This window comes from Oscarella lobularis, chromosome 13, assembly GCF_947507565.1.
Source record: "Oscarella lobularis chromosome 13, ooOscLobu1.1, whole genome shotgun sequence".
Lineage (NCBI taxonomy): Eukaryota > Metazoa > Porifera > Homoscleromorpha > Homosclerophorida > Oscarellidae > Oscarella > Oscarella lobularis.
In genome coordinates this window covers 103,813-121,402 of record NC_089187.1, presented here as the reverse complement: position 1 = coordinate 121,402, position 17,590 = coordinate 103,813, and the positions used below count along the sequence as shown (strand labels likewise).

The window sequence follows — 17,590 nt, the reverse complement described above, 5'->3', positions numbered from 1 at the left end:
GCTGCAGTAGACGAATATGGGCTTGGTTCGCAACTTTTCGCTCAGCGACATACGCTTTTTAATTTATTTTTAGACGTCCATTCTCTTCTACTTGCTCGCAGTCGTTTCTCTCGTCGTCTACAACTTCGAATGGGACACGATCGCCTATGTCGTAGGCCACGTAGCTCTCTTTACGTTTGGGTAGGCCCTTCAGGAGGCGATTTCTATTGATCCAGTGACTCTTTCCGTGTGTAGATTCTTGCTAGTCGTCGCCTATCACGGCTCCGCCCTCTCGAACCATCTCATTTCGACACGAAAGGGAAAGAGACCAACGAAAAGCAAAACCCGCTTTGGTCCAGTAAGAATTAGCAAAGAAAACGAAGCGATAATCGAATTCTATTTCGAATAAGCTCACCGGTGCCGTTGGCACAATTTCTCAAAATCTCAAAATGGATAAACGTTTGACTGGAGCGAAAATAATTGATCAGCCAATGCAAGAGGTACGAATAGAAAAAAAACGCTTCTAGCCACATAGAAGAAATTTTATTAATTAAAAATATAGATAATTAATTTGGCTTTTCGCGATTGCATCGAATGGTGGTACTATTCCCTTATTGGACGAAATCCCGTCTTTCTTCACGAATTACGTCAGGTGACACAGAGCGTAATCATCGCTTTTGGAAATCGGTAATATTGAAAAGAAAGCGTGGGCGTGGTCAACGATATTTTTAGATCTAAGGCTGTCAATTGGGTTCCTTTCTTTACTCATCGAATTGTGGAAGTCTTTGCCGCTCATCTTCGCATCTATCGTTCGGCGGAGGCAAAGTGCGGTGGAAAATCGGCGTTGGCAATCGAGGACGCTTTCTTTGACATTGAATGCGAAATGGAGAAGGCCTTCTCGTTCAGAGACATTTGCTCGTCACCCGAAATGGAAAAAGGTACTATAGGTTTTCATATAATTTTATTTATTTATTTATTTATTTATTGTTGTTGTGGGGGGTAGAGTATCTTCGCGATTTGTCGGAAATTTTTCTGTATTTGTTGCTTCCTCCCGACGACTTTCATTGCAAGCCTGTTCGACTTTTAGCCAGGGTACCGTATGACAGAAGAAAGACGTTGAGTAGGACGTTTCTCTTCCCGTACTGTAGGAATTAGTCGTGTCCAAGTCTCTGCTTCCTTTCGTCGAAACCGTATCCGATCCCGATTACATCAATCAAACAATAGTTTGGCTGGTATTTAATTTTGAGAGAGGCAGGGTTCTGCCCACGTGGGTCGGCATGGGTCGGCCCCGACCCTCACTCGCCTATCGCCGACCCATACACTACTAAAACGTTATGCCGTTTGCCTTCTCCCTATGCCTTTTGCCTTCTCCTACAGTATGCCTTTTGCCTTCTCCCCATGCCTTTTGCCTTCTCCTATTCCCTTTGCCTTCTCCTATGCCTTTTGCCTTCTCCCTATGCCTTTTGCCTTCTCCCTATGCCTTTTGCCTTTTCCCTATGCCTTTGCCTTTTCCCTATGCCTTTGCCTTTTCCCTATGCCTTTGCCTTCTCCCTATGCCTTTTGCCTTCTCCTATGCCCTTTGCCTTCTCCTATGCCCTTTGCCTTCTCCCTATGCCTTTGCCTTCTCCCTCCCTATGCCTTTTGCCTTCTCCTATGCCTTTTGCCTTCTCCCTTTGCCTTTTGCCTTCTCCCTTTGCCTTTTGCCTTCTCCCTATGCCTTTTGCCTTCTCCCTATACCTTTTGCCTTCTCCCTATGCCTTTTGCCTTCTCCCTATGCCTTTTGCCTTCTCCCTATGCCTTTTGCCTTCTCCCTATGCCTTTTGCCTTCTCGCTATGCCTTTTGCCTTGTCCCTATGCCTTTTGCCTTCTCCCTATGCCTTTTGCTTTCTCCCTATGCTTTTTGCCTTCTCCCTATGCCTTTTGCCTTCTCCCTATGCCTTTTGCCTTCTCCTATGCCTTTGCCTTCTCCCTATGCCTTTTGCCTTCTCCCTATGCCTTTTGCCTTCTCCCTATGCCTTTTGCCTTCTCCCTATGCCTTTTGCCTTCTCCCTATGCCTTTTGCCTTCTCCTATGCCTTTTGCCTTCTCCCTATGCCTTTTGCCTTCTCCCTATGCCTTTTGCCTTCTCCCTATGCCTTTTGCCTTCTCCTATGCCTTTGCCTTCTCCCTATGCCTTTTGCCTTCTCCCTATGCCTTTTGCCTTCTCCCTATGCCTTTTGCCTTCTCCCTTTGCCTTTTGCCCTTTTGCCTTCTCCCTTTGCCTTCTCCTATGCCTTTTGCTTTCTCCCTATGCCTTTTGCCTTGTCCCTATGCCTTTTGCCTTCTCCCTATGCCTTTGCCTTCTCCGTATGCCTTTGCCTTCTTCCCGTTCGAACGTTCAAGACAATTTTTAAAATATGGTCCAAGACAGTTTTGAAAATGGTCCAAGACAATTTTGCCTTAGACGATTCATAAAAGTGTCTTGGACAATTTTCCAGACCTTCTTCCCACACTGAAAAAATTCTCGGCAGAACCCTGGAGAGGATATATGATGTTGACGTTTTGGGGTTTGTGACAGTGTTACGATACGGCTTTTAATCCAGATTCCTTTACTGACATTGTCAGGTGGGAGTCAGAATAGCGAAGGTATTTTCTGTACCGAGACGTTCTTCTCTACTTAGACACTCGTGTAATGAAAGTGAGGTAGAGGAGGTTGAGAATAAACTAAGAGAGGAATTGGTTCGATTGCGAGCTAAAGACAAAGAGGGTAGCGAGAGAACGCGTTTCTGGGGGTTAATTAAGGTTTCGCTGCTTCTAGTTGCTTCGCAGCCGGCTGTGAAGAAAGAGATTAATAGCCTTAATTTTCTAACTAAAGTTTGCGAGGCCAGACGGAAACACTTGGCGTCAGGAAAAGCAGGAAGTGACGTGCGTTTGTTTTTTCACTGACTACAGCTCTCGCGTATCGTTCACTGTTTCTCTAGACGGTTCACGTTCAGGACATCTCTTTTGCAAAAATCCTACGAAATGGATCATTGTTTAGCGTATTTCAAGGTACCACTGAACTAGATAGAAGGCAGTCGCATAGGGTTTTCTCCTAGATTGGCTAGCAGGCGACGAAATGGGAACCTTATGTCTGAGATTCTGGCAGAACGTAGAGGCAAGTGAATTAATAAAAGTGCCTAAGACAGCCTGACTTTTTTGACTGCAGGGTTTTCGTGCGTCAGCTGAGCAACTGCTTAGAGCTTATAGTGAAGCTCAGGAGCAGGTTTTTTAGACAATTCGTTGTAGTAGTAGTACCCTTAATGACGGACGTACTGCGTAGGGCTCCTCCGTTCCTGATTCGACTCCCTTTCGCGAATCTGCGCTTAGAATTTGTCAGGAGTACCTGTTTAGTCCGGTGAGAGATTCTCTTGTTCTATCTCTGTTCCTTTATCTGTGTTGTAGGATGCTCACATTGTTGGTATTGAGGATAGTGTTCGTAATAGTCTCTTGAGAGCCGTCAAGGGAAGTCAGTTTAATGCTCACTGGTTTGATGAGGCACAGAAGCAAGTCAGTTGAGAAGGAAATTTCTTCATCGTATTTACTTTTTTTTGTTTTTGAAACAGGTGGAAAATAAGCTTGAATTGCTTTTTTTCCCGTTGTTCAAGGTCTCGGATGAGTACAAACGGTAATCACGTTTACCGTTGCAGAGTTCTTTTGATGCTGATCTATCGACTGTTAGGTGTTGTGACGAATTTGAATTCGATTCAGATGAAGACATCGAAAATGGTATAAGAATTTTTGAATTCATAATCGAGAGTTCACCTATTGCCTTTTTTACCAGACGAAGGTTTCATTTCTTAGAGAGAGAGTCTCATCTTTGCTGTCAAAAAATTTGTTTTTAGGAGATGACAGCTTGTCAGAATCAGAAATCAGCAGGGTACATATGAACTCAAAGCACTTCCTCTATCGAATACATTTAATTTTATTTAGTCTATTGAAATTCTGTCTCTTTCTAAAGATGAGGAAAGCTTGGTAAGGAGAACTGGATAATTAATTATTTAATATCGTCATGATGATTACGAAGAGTCAAGAAATGGAAGATATTCATTTAGAGGCTGACATCATTCAAGCAGGTCTGTAGCTCTAAATAAAAGCGAGCTGATCATAGATCAGTTCTTTGGGGTCAATGAAGGAATCTGTCACGAGGACGGAAAACAGTACGCTTTGTACGCTATCAAAGTCAAATGTAGGCACGGGAGCGGCGATCCTGACATATGGGTCGTACCGAGACGATACAGCGATTTTCACGATCTGCACTTAGTACTGAAAGAGAAAGTAAGCGCATGCATATCGCAACTTGTAGCCCTGCTATTCAAACCTCTATGACCTAGTTTGGCATACTCGATTTAAATTTTCCTGGCAAACGACCATTTAAATCTCTAAACAAAGACTTTCTTGAGAAGAGAAGAAAGGCCCTACACGATTACGTTCAGGTAGTAGCCAAAAAATGTAATTAATGTATTTACTATTGGGGCACTTACTAGGTTCTTCTGGACGCCGAGTTCTTGGCTCATCACTCTGGTGTACTCAGGGCAATGGAATATTTTCTTAACAAGGGAGAGTACTTTAAGGAGAAGGGAGAATTTGCTAGAAAAGTTAGGCACTAGACTCTGCTGTCCAAGCGTCTGGGATTTCATCTGGATTTAGATTGACACTATAGTCGGCCCATTGAAGCGTTCGGTTAAAAATGTTTCCGGCAAATTAGAATCGGGTTTCGACAATCTGACGAAAGTCTTGCGGGTCAGGCAGCATCATCATTAGATCCAACTCGATTTTAAGTTTCTAGAGCGACTCGCCTGCTACTGGGAGAAAGACTCCGGTGATACCTTTACCGGGAGAGGAAGTGGACGATCCAAAAGTGGCATCGAGTTTGCTGAGTGCCGAGGTAAAAAACAGATAGGGAACCTTTAGTTTTGCATCTAGTGTTTCTCAGGATACTGATGATAATATTCCCCTTCGAATTCTACTACTCTTGATGGATGAAGTTTTTGATTTGAAAACGAAGTGAGAAGGACGGTTGCGTTGTTTCACTGATATAGTATTTTTTTCTCAGGAGCCAGTGGCTGAGACGTCGTATTGTTGCTCTCCTTCAAGACATCATTCGCACGACGTTTGGAGATCGCATAAATCGGTTGGTTAATTAACCTATTAGTTCTATGTTGAAACCGGCATTAAATAGAAAAATTGTGAAGAAAGTAGAGTGGCTTACCTCTGCAGAACAAATTGCAGAATACGTACGAGAGCTAAGGTAAAGATGGACCTAAATAGTCGCTTTTGACTCTACTCCATCTGCAGGGATTCGAATTGGCCTGATGGGCTTTGGCGTACAGACGTCGCAGAGAGAAACGAGGCTACAAAGAATCGAACGAAAGTGGCGGCCAAAGCGAAGATGACTGGAAGCCTTCCTGGTAGGAATTTTTGCTGTTGGATCGCATAAATTTCATTTTCAATGATTTTTAGACGAGCTAAAGCGTTTTATTGGTAGTGACGTTGCTAGGGAAGGAATTGTTCGGTACACGTCTACATTTGATTTTCTTATCGATGTTTTCATTTGGTTTTTTTTTGCTAGAGTGTTTGATATGTTTCAGCATCCTCGTTTGAACAAACGATTGCTCTACGTTCTGTTTGAGGATCTGTTGGACACATTGTTTCCTGAAAATAAATTCAAGGAGATCCTGCAGATGTTACATTCCAGAAAGCAAACAAAGGCACCTTAGACGTTTTATAAATGCCACAGCTAGATGTACAGTTTGAGATTCTATACATGTACTATTGAGAGCGCACGTTACAAAATGCAAGGGACCGTTTCCGCAGCCAAGCAAGCCCTAAGGAAGGAGATTAGGAGACGATTGAAGCGTCTAACAAGCGAAGAAAAGCGTCAGGAGAGTGAAAACATCGTACGCAAGGTCTACAGCCTCGCATTTTCTCGAATATCTTTACGGAAACTCGTTTTAGCTTCTCGAGAGCGACGAGTACCGAAATAGCCGCCGAATAGCCATCTATCTCAGCATGGACGATGAAATCGACACGATACCGATCGTAAAGGTGCGCGAGAACGTAAAACAAAGACAGCAACACGATTGATACATCTCTACACCAGAACATACTCGAAACGAGAAGGTAGGCCTAGATCGTCAGAATAAGAGTAAGTATGAACATGATTTAGACTTTGTTTTGTGCCACGCTTCCATGGGGATGCAATGGACATGGTCCAGTTGCACTCCTGGGAAGATTACCTATCTCTTCCAGTGACCAAGTGGAATATCAAGCAACCAGCAGGTACATGTGCACTCGTTTGTAAATCATTTATTTTTTCTCTCTAAGTGAATGATGCATCGAGGGCTGATGCATTGGATAGTGGTGGGCTCGACTTGGTTGTGACTCCTGGGCTTGGATTTACAAAGGTACGCTCTATACTGCACTGTACACGTTTGATTATTTTCTTTAGGATGGCTTGAGGCTGGGCAGGGGAAAGGTGACATTTCGTTCTAATTCTATTCTCGTTTTTGACGAATTTGGCTTCTAGGGTTATTATGACGCTTTCTTAGCGAAGTGTGCAGCTGTGAAAATACCTAAAACAATAGGCACGATAGAGAAAAAATATTTTTCTCCCTCTAAACCAACTTTCCTTTCTAGGTCTCGCCTTCAGTGTCCAGTTATGCGAGAATATCCCCGTTGGACCAAAGGACATTCAAATAGATAAAGTGTTGTATCAATAACCAAAACAAATATTGTAACGTACACGGTCCCTCTCTATTATCTCTGATGGGACCTACTGTACATTCTGTGTGGGCGCACGTGACGAGAACAAGTAGACGAAACAGTAGATCACACCTGCGCGCTCGAGATGGAAAGCAGCCTGGAAAGAGGTCGTCCGACGTTTAGCGGCTCCGAGTCGTCCCTTCGATTCGCCGTCGCCAATTCGTTGATCACAAACGGCGGCGATTGGGCGCTAGAGCCGAAGACGCAACGCCGCAGCTTCGCGATTCAACGCCAAGCGTCGTCGCCCGATCACACGGTTTCTATATCGTGGAAAAACGTCACCGTCACGGCGCGCACGGCGCCGTCGCTTCGAGAACGGATCAAGGGAATGGAAGGTCGCGAGAAAGTTATTCTACGCGAAGGCGAGCCCCCAGAAGTCTCCTAGACGGCTAAAATCTGACATCGTTGGCTTTCTAGTTAGCGGAATTGCTCGACCGGGTCAGCTTATCGCTCTTATGGGAGCTAGGTAAGATTCCTACCGCTGGATATCCGGCTCATGCAGACATTAGGCTTCTTGTCTTAGTGGTGCTGGGAAGACGACTCTGCTCAATGTCTTGTCTGGTCACGGTGTCGGTAAACTGAATGTTGAAGGCAGCGTCACAGTGAATGGCAAAGAAGCACTCGGACGAAATCTTGGCTCACTGTCAGCGTACATTCAGCAGGAGGATCTCTTTGTTGGAACTCTTAGAGTCGTCGAACATCTCAAATTTCACGTAGGTCTTAGAATTGAGAGAGGAGGGGGACTTGCGATTTTTTTTTCTAGGCTTTTCTACGTATGGGATCCCAGTTTACCTCTGAAGAGAAGGTGGCTCGTGTGGAACAAGTTCTCAGCGAAATGGGCTTGCGAAAATGCAAAGATACCATTATTGGTGTACCGGGAAAAATCAAAGGCATTTCAGGCGGCGAGAAAAAGAGACTCGCTTTTGCGACCGAAGTCAATTTGCATCATTAGTCTCTAACACTTTTCTCGTGATTTTTCTTTCTTTAGATTTTAACCAATCCTCCTGTCTTGTTTGCTGACGAACCTACGTCCGGACTCGACTCTTTCATGGCTGAATCCGTTGTGAATATTCTCCAAGAGATGGCTGAGTCACATCGCACGATCTTGTGCACCATACATCAGCCGTCTTCGGAGGTCTTTGCTCTGTTCGATCGGCTAATTCTTTTGGCTGAGGGAAGGCTCGCCTTTCACGGATCATCGAGTGAAGCCATGAAGTTTTTCGGCAGCGTTGGATATCCGTGTCCCGAGAATTTTAATCCGGCTGATTTTTACGTGCACACGCTTGCCGTTGTGCCGGGGATTGAGAAGGAGTGCATGGAAAAGATTGAAGTATGAGTCGACTAATTAAAATTATCTAATTAATTATTTTTTCAAGAGTATAACGGAAAGTTTCGAGTCCAGCGAAGGTGGTTTGCAACTTAGGGAGAATCTAAAGAGCGAAGCTGCTACAAGTGACGCCGATGAAGAAAAGGTCAAATTCTCAATCAATCGAAAGACGGAGTCGTATGTTCTCGCTCTTGTGTTACTATTGCTTTCATTTTCTTTCGGTTCTAAGGTACACTGCGTCCTATTTCACTCAGTTTCGCTTTGTTTTGTGGAGAGCATGGCTTGCCAATGCGCGAGATCCGACCGCTATCAGAGCCAAGTTGATCCAAGCGCTTGTTTGTGCAGATTTATTTTTGAAATACCGTCTGGTGGCATTTTTCTAGGTTATATCAATTTTATTGGGTCTCATGTACCTTCAAACGGACTATGACCAGTCACGCTTGCAAAATATACCGGGAGCGATGACGTTTATCCTTATCCAGTTATCTATTGGAAATTTGATAGCAGTCCTTCAGGCAAATTGAATTTATTTGTCGTTTGCAATAAATAAATAAACTATTTTATTTAGACGTTCCCTCTAGAGACTCCCGTCTTTTTGAGAGATCATCGCAGCTCGCTCTATCGCACTTCTGCTTATTATATTTCAAAGGCTTTTGCAGACGTAAATCGAATCAAAATTAAATGCTAATTTTCAATGATTTTTTGCTAGGTTCCATTTCAGATTGGTCAAACACTCCTATTCAGTGTCGTGTCATATTTTATGATAGGCAAGCTAAAAAACTGTTGTTGACTGTTCTATCATTTGAACGTCTCTAGGTTTAAACTCTGGAGCAGACAGGTTCTTTATCTTTTTTGGTTCGTGCCTTCTCATCAGCTTCATAGCCATATCTCTCGGTAAGATTTTTGTGCTAGAGCTGGCGTAATCGTACATGTGCCAGTGATCTAGGCTACGCCGTCTCAGCGTATGCTCCAACTGTAGCTGTCGCCTTGGCATTTGCGCCGCTCACCTTTCTACCGTTTGTTCTTTTCGGGGGATTTTTCATTCGATCAGGAACAGTGTAGTTACCACCAGAGAACCAGTAGACATTCGGTAGTGATCGTTCTGTTTTTCAGGCCTGTTTATCTTGTGTGGATACAGTACATATCATGGGTTTTTTACGGCTTTGAACTCTTGATGGTAAACGAGTGGACAGGAACGATTCTCTGTGAGCCAGTTTGTAGACTTAGTTGAGACCTTCTCTAATTAATGCACTGCAAAATTTAGCTTGCAATGGAACTCTGGCCTCGGAAGCACCTTCTATTGCATTGAATGGGTCTATTCGCTGTCCGAGCTCTTCCACTCTCTGCCTTAGAAAAGGAGAAGACGTGCTGGATTATTTTGGCTTGAGTCAGGTACGTTCGAGGTTCTTCTTTTTTTTGGTTATGCTAAGGGCTTTCAGGATAATATGGCGCGAGATATTGGCGTTATGTTTGCGTTGCTGGTTGTCTTTCGCCTTTTGGCATACATCATTCTGCTGATCCGAGTGAAGAGAAGTGAAAAATAGAGACAGCGTCATCGAAGAAGCTCTTCTATAGCACTATAATAGCTCACAAGTAATAGCCGCTTCTTCGCTCCTTCGTCGTCTGCATACAATTGAGAAAAACAAAATTGAGATTAAAAATTTTAAAAAAGCACAGCACGTTCGCTCGAGAGCAGACCGTCACCGACGGGAGTCCCCTGTTTTTTGTATTCCCCTATACACGGAGCTATACACCATATAGGTATATATATATCGGACACCCACGTGATGCTCCACCAAGGCGACTAGGCACTTGGCGGCATCCCGGTACGTGCAGCCCCTGCAGGTCTTACCCATCCAGAACCCGTGGGGTTAAGTATGTGCCTGTAATCACTGACGCACCGTTGCTCCAGGACCTCGTTCCCGCCCTTCTCAGGCAAGGCTGCAATGAGGACCGTGTCTAACCATGCAATAGACTTATGTATTGTGAGGCCTTATATAGGTGATCGCTGGTAGATTCCTACTACTGCAACTTTCCGGCGCAAAAAAGTCGTCCGTTTCCGTTCTTCTTCCTTTAGCGACATCTTCGAAAAGTGGAGGCAATTTCTTCTGGTGAATGACGATGCGTGAAGCTAAAATTTCGAAAATATAGCGAAAAGAAGAATTTCAGTCAAAAAGCCGAGCGAACCCCCGGACAATTTCATGTGGCTAACGCATGCGATGGCCAAGGCGTGGCAGCATAGATATCTATGGTGACAGTCTACGTGGCAGACTTTACGTGGCACGTAATGACTCACCAGCGGAAGTGTACGCGTCACGGCCCGCGTCACACCAGAGCCCGTGATAATAATAATCACACACTACACCTGAAAGAACCGAATTGAACGGAAGAGCATGAGCGACGCCGCAAATGATGTGAATCCGCTCTCGTCGGAAAGAGAAAACCCCGCTCCACTTGAACGCAAACCGACTCTCCTCTACGACGTCACGTGGAAGACGTCAGGTCGTCCCGAAAGGACGCCTTCGCCTCCTCGCCCCATCGCAGACCTCGCAGTATCATCCACGGCACCCGACGAGAAACTCGGGACCGAACTTCGTCGCCAGCTCGAGCTACAACGCCAAATCTCGGCGCCAACGTTCACAGTGACTCTATCGTGGTCCGGCGTTGGCGCCGTCGCTCGATCGTCGCCCTCGTTGCGCGAACGCTGCAAGGGCGTCAAATTCGGTCGCGAGAAGATTATTTTACGAAACGGTGCGTCGATTTAGCGGTCTAAAGTAGGCTAAAGAGCGTTGTGTGTTTAGTTAGCGGCATCGCGAGACCCGGAGAGCTCATTGCTTTGATGGGAGCCAGGTTTGTATACAGGTCACGTGGCTTTCGCACGCATTTCACGCGTGCCCCTTGTAGTGGTGCCGGGAAAACGACGTTGCTCAATGTGCTGGCCAATCAGAACGTTTCGTCGCTCTACGTCGACGGTAACGTGCGTCTCAATGGAATGGAAGTTTTAGGAAAGAGTCTGGGAGGCGTGGCTGCTTACGTTCAACAGGAAGATCTCTTTGTCGGCACTTTGACTGTCTATGAACACCTGCGCTTTCAAGTAAGAAAATTTAATATTATATATGTGCATATATATGTTTTTTTTGAGGCTGCTTTGCGTATGGGATCTGAGTATAGCATGGATCTAAAGATGCGTCGAGTGAATCAAGTTATTGGTGACATGGGCTTGAATAAATGCAAGAAAACCGTCATTGGAATTCCCGGTAAAATCAAGGGCATATCAGGCGGCGAGAAGAAGCGATTGGCTTTCGCTAGCGAGGTTAGCCACTTCAGAGAAATCTTATTTTTTATTTAATTCTTTTGGGTTTTAGATTCTGACTAATCCACCTCTCCTCTTTGCTGATGAGCCAACGTCTGGACTCGATTCCTTCATGGCGGAGTCAGTCGTTCGCGTTTTGCAGAAAATGGCTGAAAGCGGACGTACGATCATCTGCACGATTCATCAGCCTTCGTCGGAAGTTTTTTCCTTGTTCGATCGGCTTATTCTTCTCGCTGAAGGGAAAGTGGCTTATCATGGATCGTCTATTGGAGCGATGGAGTTTTTCAGCAATGTTGGCTATCCTTGTCCGGAGAACTATAATCCCGCTGATTTCTACGTTCATACGCTTGCAATTGTGCCGGGGAATGAAGAGGAGTGCCGGGAAAAAGTCCAGGTAGGAATCTATGAGTTTCTTTCCGTTTTGTGGCACTTTCAATTTTTAGGATATTACTGATAAATTTGCCGTTAGTGAAACGGGGAATGCAATGACGACGGCTATAGAGGAAGCACGCTCCAAGACGAATAACGGAAGTCATGACGCGGTTAGTTCCAAGAGACGTATTTTGTCAATAATCTGTATCCTTTCTCTAGTCCTACGCCGTCGAGTTTTCAAAAGATACTATAGAGAGTTTATCGTAGGAATAGTATATGAAACTGTGACTTCATCTATGATCTTTCTGTTGTAGATTCAAGGCGTCTGTGTTCACTCAGATCCGCTTCGTCCTTTGGAGAGCCTGGCTGTCGAATATTCGAGATCCAACGGCAGTCAAAGTGAAATTGGGCCAAGCTCTGGTATGTACTCACCCCTTTAATCTAGTAATTTTATTAAGAATCTCCGCTCTTCTGATCGTTTCTTATGCAGGTCATCTCACTACTTCTTGGTTTGATGTACCTACAAGCTGATCATGATCAAAGTCGCGTGCAGAACATTCCTGGTGCAATCAGCTTCGTTCTCATTCAACTGTCAATTAGTTCCGTAATTGCTGTTCTTCAGGTAAGATTTTCTATTTTTTTCCTTAGGCTCCTCTTGTTACCTTTCTCCCTTTAGACTTTTCCCTTGGAGATGCCCGTTTTTATGCGAGAACATCAATCGCGTCTCTATCGCACGTCAATCTTCTACTTGGCCAAAGCATCAGCAGATGTAAGTTTTTTTGACGTAACACAATGAACGCAAAAACCTGTAGACGTCTTTAGATGCCCTTCCTTATCATTCAAGTAGCAATATTTAGCATCGTCACTTATTTTATGATAGGCAAGCGCTTGTAGGAGTAATAGCAATAATTTAATAATTCTGTTGTCACAAGGGCTCAACAATCAAGCAGACAAATTCTTCACCTTCTTTGGCATATGCATCATAGTGGCCACAGTAGCTATATCTCTCGGTAAAAAAACAAACAGCGCTCCTCAGCTTTAGCCAATTAGAATTCTTAGGATATCTGGTCTCGGCTGGTGCCCCCTCTGTCTCCGTTGCTCTCGCTATTGGACCTGTGTCGTTCATCCCCTTCCTTCTTTTTGGTGGATTTTTTATTCGTTCAGGAACAGTGTATGCTTGTCTTCATCTAGATGTCGTATTATTTATTATTTTTCAGGCCGGTCTATTTGGAATGGATTCAATTTATTTCGTGGTTTTTCTACGGATTTGAAACGCTGATGGTCAACGAGTGGACCGACTCTCCACAGCTAAGTCAGTCGTCCTTTATTGATCAATAAAAGTCCCTTTTTGTTAATTAATGATTCATTCCAGGTTGCGGAACCAATAACGCCGGATGCCTGCAAAACGGAACGCAGGTACTCGACTTCTTTGGACTCGACGAGGTAAGTGCGCGCTTCTTATGTGACGCTTTGGAATTATTCCTCGCTTTAGAATAATTTCAATCGCGACATCGGTGTCCTATTCGCGTTGTTGGTGGCATTTCGTCTATTGGCCTTTATTGTCCTTACAATTCGTGTTTATAGAAGAGAACGCTAGAGGTAAGTGAGCCTCTTGACCTGCCCCTGTCATTGCTGTGGTGTGCTGAGTAGTTCTAGTGCGCGCATGGCTAAGCATATGCATTTATTCCACCTTCTCTAGTTTGGGTTCAAGAAAAATTACACAAACAGTTATAGATACCTTAGATTTTGCTCAGTGCCACTCTGATTCTCAGCGCTAGATACGCTATAATACGAGCGCCTACAATTAGAACTCCCAGCATGATCAAATCAAAGTTGAAGTTTTTCTGCACGTAAATGATTAGAATGGGAATGGGTGGCATTTTTCTTCTTGCCTCTTTGAATCCCAGCGAATTTATCACTTCCGTTCCGTTTGTAAAACACGTTAGCTCGTAGGGAGGACACGCTAAAGGGGCGCTCATTGACCAGATAGCGTGTAAATGGGCTTGCTTGCTTACTGCCATTGTAGTTTCTCCATTCGTTGATTGTAAGAGCTTCGAAGCTATAGTAGAACCAGTTGATGTACTTGAACCACACAAAGTAGACGGGTCTAGAGCGGATACGAATAATCAGCACGGTGCGCTGCGTATGTAACCCTTCTCTACATTTCTGAACTTTTTACAAAAAGACCGCCAAAGAGTAGAAATGGTGTAATGAAACCGGGCCCTATGGCAAGAGCGACTGGCACGGAAGAAGACACAGCTGAAACGATGTAGCCTAAGGGGGGAAAGAATGTGATGTGCAGTTGGAAACGCTGCAGCTGTAAAATTACCGGCAGAAACGGCTATATCTCCCATGAGAGCTAAAATGCCGTAACATATAAAAAAACTTGCAGCCGAGGATTTCAGGCCTGCATAGAAGAAATTAGCGAATACAGTAATTTTAGATAGATTTACCTATCATCCAGTAAGCTGGCAGCGTAAAGAGCATAGGCCAAAGTAACGTAAACGGAGCCTAGGTGAGAATATGATAAAGAGACGCGGCCTAATGGTATGGTTTGCCTCTGTTAGAGTTTTGCAGCAAAAGTAGATAAAAATGCGGTACATTTTGCTGCCGCGTTCTCGCATAAACACGGGCATTTCCAAAGGTAAAGCCTAGATGATAAATCAAAAATCTTATAGAACTAGATAATGACTTGCCTGTATGACTCCAAACATATTGGTTAGAGACTGCTGGGTAATGAAAAAGAAAAGAGCACCGTTAATGTTCTGCACGTTTTCTCTCTTGTCGCCTGAGCGCAGGTAAACGAGACCCACCAGGATAGAGATGAACTGTTGCATGAAAATATCTAAGCATTTTTGTGGCAGTTGAGAGTTTACCAAAGTTTGTATGAATTTCACTCTAAGTAGATTTGGCTCTCTGAGGTTTGTCAACCAAGAGCGCCAAAACAGAGTGCGAAACTGAGCTGTCCACGAGACCTTGAAACCTCTTTTCTCTACTCCTCGTTCCTTAGTTGTACTTTAGCTTAGGGGCGACACAATTTTTCGTGCATTACCTCCGGTGCAGTAGCTCTTTCTCTAGCTGACTTTTCAATATCGAACATAGTTCTGTTTTCACTGTAAGCACCTGCCAATTCCTAAAAGATATAGCTATTTAATTAACCCCGTGTCCCTACTGCATTGGTAACCTGCCTTGATTTTTTGCTTGCATTCATCTTGCTTTCCAGGAACTACGGCCAGTATATGCACGAAATAATCGGCTGGGTTGTATTTTTCGGGGCATGAATAGCCTAGACTGTGTAAGTTGTCTTAGAGAGAATGTATGTCTAATTCCTATTAGAATTTACTTTGCAAAATGTTCAACAGCTTGATCTCGATTGCCAAGATAGACCGTTTTTCCCTCGGCAAGTAGAAGTAATCTAGAGAAGAGGATCCTTGGTAAGAGCAATTTTAATTATTCTAATTCTCCCTTGCCTGTCAAACATGGAGTAGATTTCTGACGCTGGCTGATGAATTGTGCATAGAATTGTGCGTTGTGATTTTGCCATTTCTTTCAATGCCGTTACGATGCTCTCAGCCATAAAGGAATCGAGTCCTGACGTGGGTTCATCAACGAAAAGCACAGGAGGATTGGTAAGAATCTAGAGTAATCGTTAGAGGAGCGAGCAGCTTGGCTACTCTAATTAAACAACCTCTGCAGCGAATGACAATCTCTTCTTTTCACCGCCTGATATGCTCTTTGTTTTCCCAGGTATTCCAATGAGAGTGCTGGCGCATTTTGTCAGTCCTAACTACAGATCAATCTTACAGATGACCAAGCTGTGGACGGAGGCAGACTTACTTCGTCAATAACTTGCTCCACTCTCGCGGATCTCATCTGTTTCGTATACTTCTTGCCACCAAGTCTCAAATTAGCCTAAAGAGCGATCATAGAGCGGAGGTAGACATTGACGCTGCTCTGGCTCACGTGGAAGACAATGTGCTCGCGGACAGTTAGAGTCCCAATGAAAAGATCTTCCTGCTGGACGTATGCAGTCACTGTTCCGCTCACGCCACTGGCGTTCGATCCGTTGTAAAACACCGAGCCGGATACGTCGAGGCCGGACAAATTTCGGCCGGAAAGAACGTTCATGAATGTAGATTTTCCCGCTCCACTGAAATAAGAAAATAGGTGAGCGAGTGGGGCAAGGAAGAGAGGGATACCTTGCTCCCATAACTGCAAGCAATTCTCCGGGATTGGCAACACCACTCACTACAGAAATACATCTAATTGGATATGAAAAGGTAGGCCTAGAATACCTTCTTCCAAAATGCACTTGTCTGGCGTCATCTCATTCTGTCGTTTTCTTCGAAGGGTTGCTAAGCAGCCTCGTCGCTTTCCCGGAGCAATGACAGTGAGATTAGACCAAGCAAGTCGAACGGTTTGCGAAGTGGAGAGGAGCGTTCTCGAGCGAGGTCTTCGTTCGGTTACTTGAATAGCAACATCAAGATCTGACTCTTCCGATAAAGACGACGGCGATGCGGTGCCGCCTGTGTGAAGGAGAGCATCTTTTGTTTCTTTTGTTTCTGCCATATCACGTGAGAAAACTAGCCCCGCCTCTAAGTAAGTGACAGATGAAAGCGAAAATAAAAATTCTGTACGTCTATCTGTATTCAGATACAAGCACAACGTCAACTAATGCTTTTCCCAAGATACGGTCGATGCTAGGGCTATGGCATCCTCTTCGTTTTCCTGCTGCTTGTGATAGATCATCACCCACCAAGTGCTCGTCGGAAAAATCAAAATTTCTCCAGCCGTCACCGTCAAATCGAGAGATCCAGTTTTACAAAAAGCAGAGCAAATATCCTGTGTAACCACCTTGATATCCAGTGTACCACTTAGCACTGCAATCCATGCAGCAAGTCCATCAAATAACGGCACAACGCGATGATAGTTTTCATTCGAACCGCCCGTTCCAACGACGATCCAATTCGTCGACGTCATCTCAGCCATTCCAGGCAGGAAGTAAGGTCGCTTGTACAAACGTCGAATCGCTTTCACCGCTTTCAATTCGCAATTTTGCCACGAAGTCAATACCCGTTCTCCCTGAGACATTTCGAACACGTGCCGTATCTCTTTCACCTTCGAATCAGTCGATTGGAGAGAACAGGGCACGGATTCGTCGAGAACAGACGTCGACTGGAAAATCTCCGCGAGACCTTTCACATCGAGTCCTTTCGTTTTCCAGCCTTCCATAGCGTCGGTGACGATGAGAGGACGACTCGACTTTAGATAGTGATTCGCTACGGATTTTCCATCGATGTTTGAAGTCCGGTTCACGCCCACTTCGCAAACATCGGTCAAAAGCTCGCAATTGATTAGATTTTCTCCACCTTCGTCGTCTTCGACAAAGTAAGGATTTCGAATAATGCAATCGTTATTGTAATGGACGGTGAAATCCCAATAGGGCACGAGGAGGTGTTTCGTTCCCAGACGACCGACGATGCAGACGAGACGATAGGTTGGATCGAAGAGAAGAATTCCGATCAGAGCGGCGAGAATGAGCAACCAACGAAGGAAACGGCGCAGACGGGCGCGACGACGCGCGCGCGCGTGCACGACGACGAGAGGTCGAGCTACGTCGCGTAGCTGCGACTCGCTCATGCCCTCATCAACGCATTCGGCGACGAGAGCTCCAAGCCGTTCCTCTATTGTTTTCGCTTCCGCCATCGCTTATTCTTACGGTAAGAGTACTGAGGACAAGTGTACAATTTTTTTTATTTTTCAAAGCTTTATTTTGTATACTAGGTGCAATGGTACTAGCAGACAGTTTATTCGAGC

General features: G+C 44.7%; 6 protein-coding genes across 9 annotated transcripts; 4 read left to right on the top strand and 2 right to left on the bottom strand.

The window, feature by feature from the left end:
• Window position 1: 1 nt before the first annotated feature.
• On the top strand, window positions 2-6,044 carry LOC136195037 (sorting nexin-13-like). The gene is given in 34 exon segments (XM_065984306.1): window positions 2-25; window positions 74-180; window positions 235-337; window positions 390-479; window positions 542-666; window positions 712-917; window positions 983-1,071; window positions 1,128-1,211; window positions 2,536-2,582; window positions 2,639-2,724; window positions 2,776-2,882; window positions 2,939-3,008; window positions 3,056-3,114; window positions 3,166-3,222; window positions 3,280-3,354; window positions 3,402-3,506; window positions 3,563-3,624; window positions 3,679-3,720; window positions 3,722-3,725; window positions 3,781-3,876; window positions 3,930-3,971; window positions 4,024-4,072; window positions 4,132-4,274; window positions 4,331-4,432; window positions 4,484-4,594; window positions 4,647-4,739; window positions 4,786-4,884; window positions 4,933-5,003; window positions 5,053-5,130; window positions 5,179-5,247; window positions 5,295-5,407; window positions 5,460-5,511; window positions 5,569-5,905; window positions 5,955-6,044. Coding segments are annotated over 33 exon segments (2,793 nt in total). The 5' UTR covers window positions 2-16; the 3' UTR covers window positions 5,717-5,905; window positions 5,955-6,044.
• Window positions 6,045-6,199: 155 nt separating this feature from the next.
• On the top strand, window positions 6,200-6,718 carry LOC136194822 (5-formyltetrahydrofolate cyclo-ligase-like). The gene is made up of 5 exons (XM_065984075.1): window positions 6,200-6,278; window positions 6,324-6,403; window positions 6,448-6,474; window positions 6,526-6,583; window positions 6,636-6,718. Exons 1-5 carry the CDS (start codon window positions 6,200-6,202, stop codon window positions 6,716-6,718), a joined length of 327 nt encoding a protein of 108 aa, XP_065840147.1.
• A 10-nt stretch (window positions 6,719-6,728) lies between these two features.
• LOC136195035 (protein white-like) lies at window positions 6,729-9,762 on the top strand. Of its 2 annotated transcripts, XM_065984302.1 has the most exons (15): window positions 6,731-7,123; window positions 7,179-7,227; window positions 7,285-7,474; window positions 7,525-7,695; window positions 7,750-8,091; window positions 8,138-8,265; window positions 8,318-8,423; window positions 8,472-8,603; window positions 8,657-8,749; window positions 8,798-8,855; window positions 8,905-8,982; window positions 9,035-9,146; window positions 9,202-9,293; window positions 9,353-9,480; window positions 9,528-9,762. In XM_065984302.1, exons 1-15 carry the CDS (start codon window positions 6,847-6,849, stop codon window positions 9,630-9,632), a joined length of 2,061 nt encoding a protein of 686 aa, XP_065840374.1. In that variant the 5' UTR covers window positions 6,731-6,846; the 3' UTR covers window positions 9,633-9,762. The 2 variants fall into 2 exon arrangements, with proteins under 2 accessions (XP_065840375.1, XP_065840374.1); XM_065984303.1 differs by lacking the exon at window positions 9,528-9,762 and having other exon boundaries at window positions 6,729-7,123; window positions 9,035-9,144.
• Window positions 9,763-10,439: 677 nt separating this feature from the next.
• On the top strand, window positions 10,440-17,589 carry LOC136194929 (protein white-like). Of its 2 annotated transcripts, XR_010671726.1 has the most exons (23): window positions 10,440-10,839; window positions 10,890-10,938; window positions 10,993-11,182; window positions 11,231-11,401; window positions 11,454-11,795; window positions 11,845-11,943; window positions 11,993-12,036; window positions 12,088-12,193; window positions 12,264-12,395; window positions 12,450-12,542; window positions 12,596-12,653; window positions 12,706-12,783; window positions 12,833-12,944; window positions 12,991-13,085; window positions 13,146-13,216; window positions 13,266-13,372; window positions 14,997-15,068; window positions 15,136-15,207; window positions 15,262-15,402; window positions 15,521-16,053; window positions 16,124-16,372; window positions 16,427-17,161; window positions 17,217-17,589. XR_010671726.1 is itself a non-coding variant. In XM_065984182.1 (16 exons), exons 1-16 carry the CDS (start codon window positions 10,482-10,484, stop codon window positions 13,368-13,370), a joined length of 2,103 nt encoding a protein of 700 aa, XP_065840254.1. In that variant the 5' UTR covers window positions 10,440-10,481; the 3' UTR covers window positions 13,371-13,515. The 2 variants fall into 2 exon arrangements, 1 of the variants encoding a protein (XP_065840254.1); XM_065984182.1 differs by lacking the exons at window positions 14,997-15,068; window positions 15,136-15,207; window positions 15,262-15,402; ... (2 more) ...; window positions 16,427-17,161; window positions 17,217-17,589 and having other exon boundaries at window positions 13,266-13,515.
• LOC136194930 (protein white-like) lies at window positions 13,442-16,421 on the bottom strand. Of its 2 annotated transcripts, XM_065984184.1 has the most exons (18): window positions 16,069-16,421; window positions 15,973-16,021; window positions 15,737-15,923; window positions 15,611-15,685; window positions 15,462-15,560; window positions 15,244-15,410; window positions 15,117-15,188; window positions 14,962-15,064; window positions 14,826-14,906; window positions 14,650-14,778; window positions 14,470-14,601; window positions 14,332-14,424; window positions 14,227-14,284; window positions 14,103-14,180; window positions 13,936-14,047; window positions 13,789-13,880; window positions 13,666-13,736; window positions 13,442-13,617 (listed from the first exon to the last, which is right to left on the bottom strand). In XM_065984184.1, the coding sequence occupies exons 1-18, from the start codon at window positions 16,340-16,342 to the stop codon at window positions 13,513-13,515; spliced, it is 1,977 nt and encodes a 658-aa protein (XP_065840256.1). In that variant the 5' UTR covers window positions 16,343-16,421; the 3' UTR covers window positions 13,442-13,512. The 2 variants fall into 2 exon arrangements, with proteins under 2 accessions (XP_065840256.1, XP_065840255.1); XM_065984183.1 differs by having other exon boundaries at window positions 14,470-14,778.
• LOC136194933 (uncharacterized) lies at window positions 16,445-17,581 on the bottom strand. The gene has a single exon (XM_065984186.1). The coding sequence runs from the start codon at window positions 17,477-17,479 to the stop codon at window positions 16,445-16,447; it is 1,035 nt and encodes a 344-aa protein (XP_065840258.1). The 5' UTR covers window positions 17,480-17,581.
• Window position 17,590: the final 1 nt, after the last annotated feature.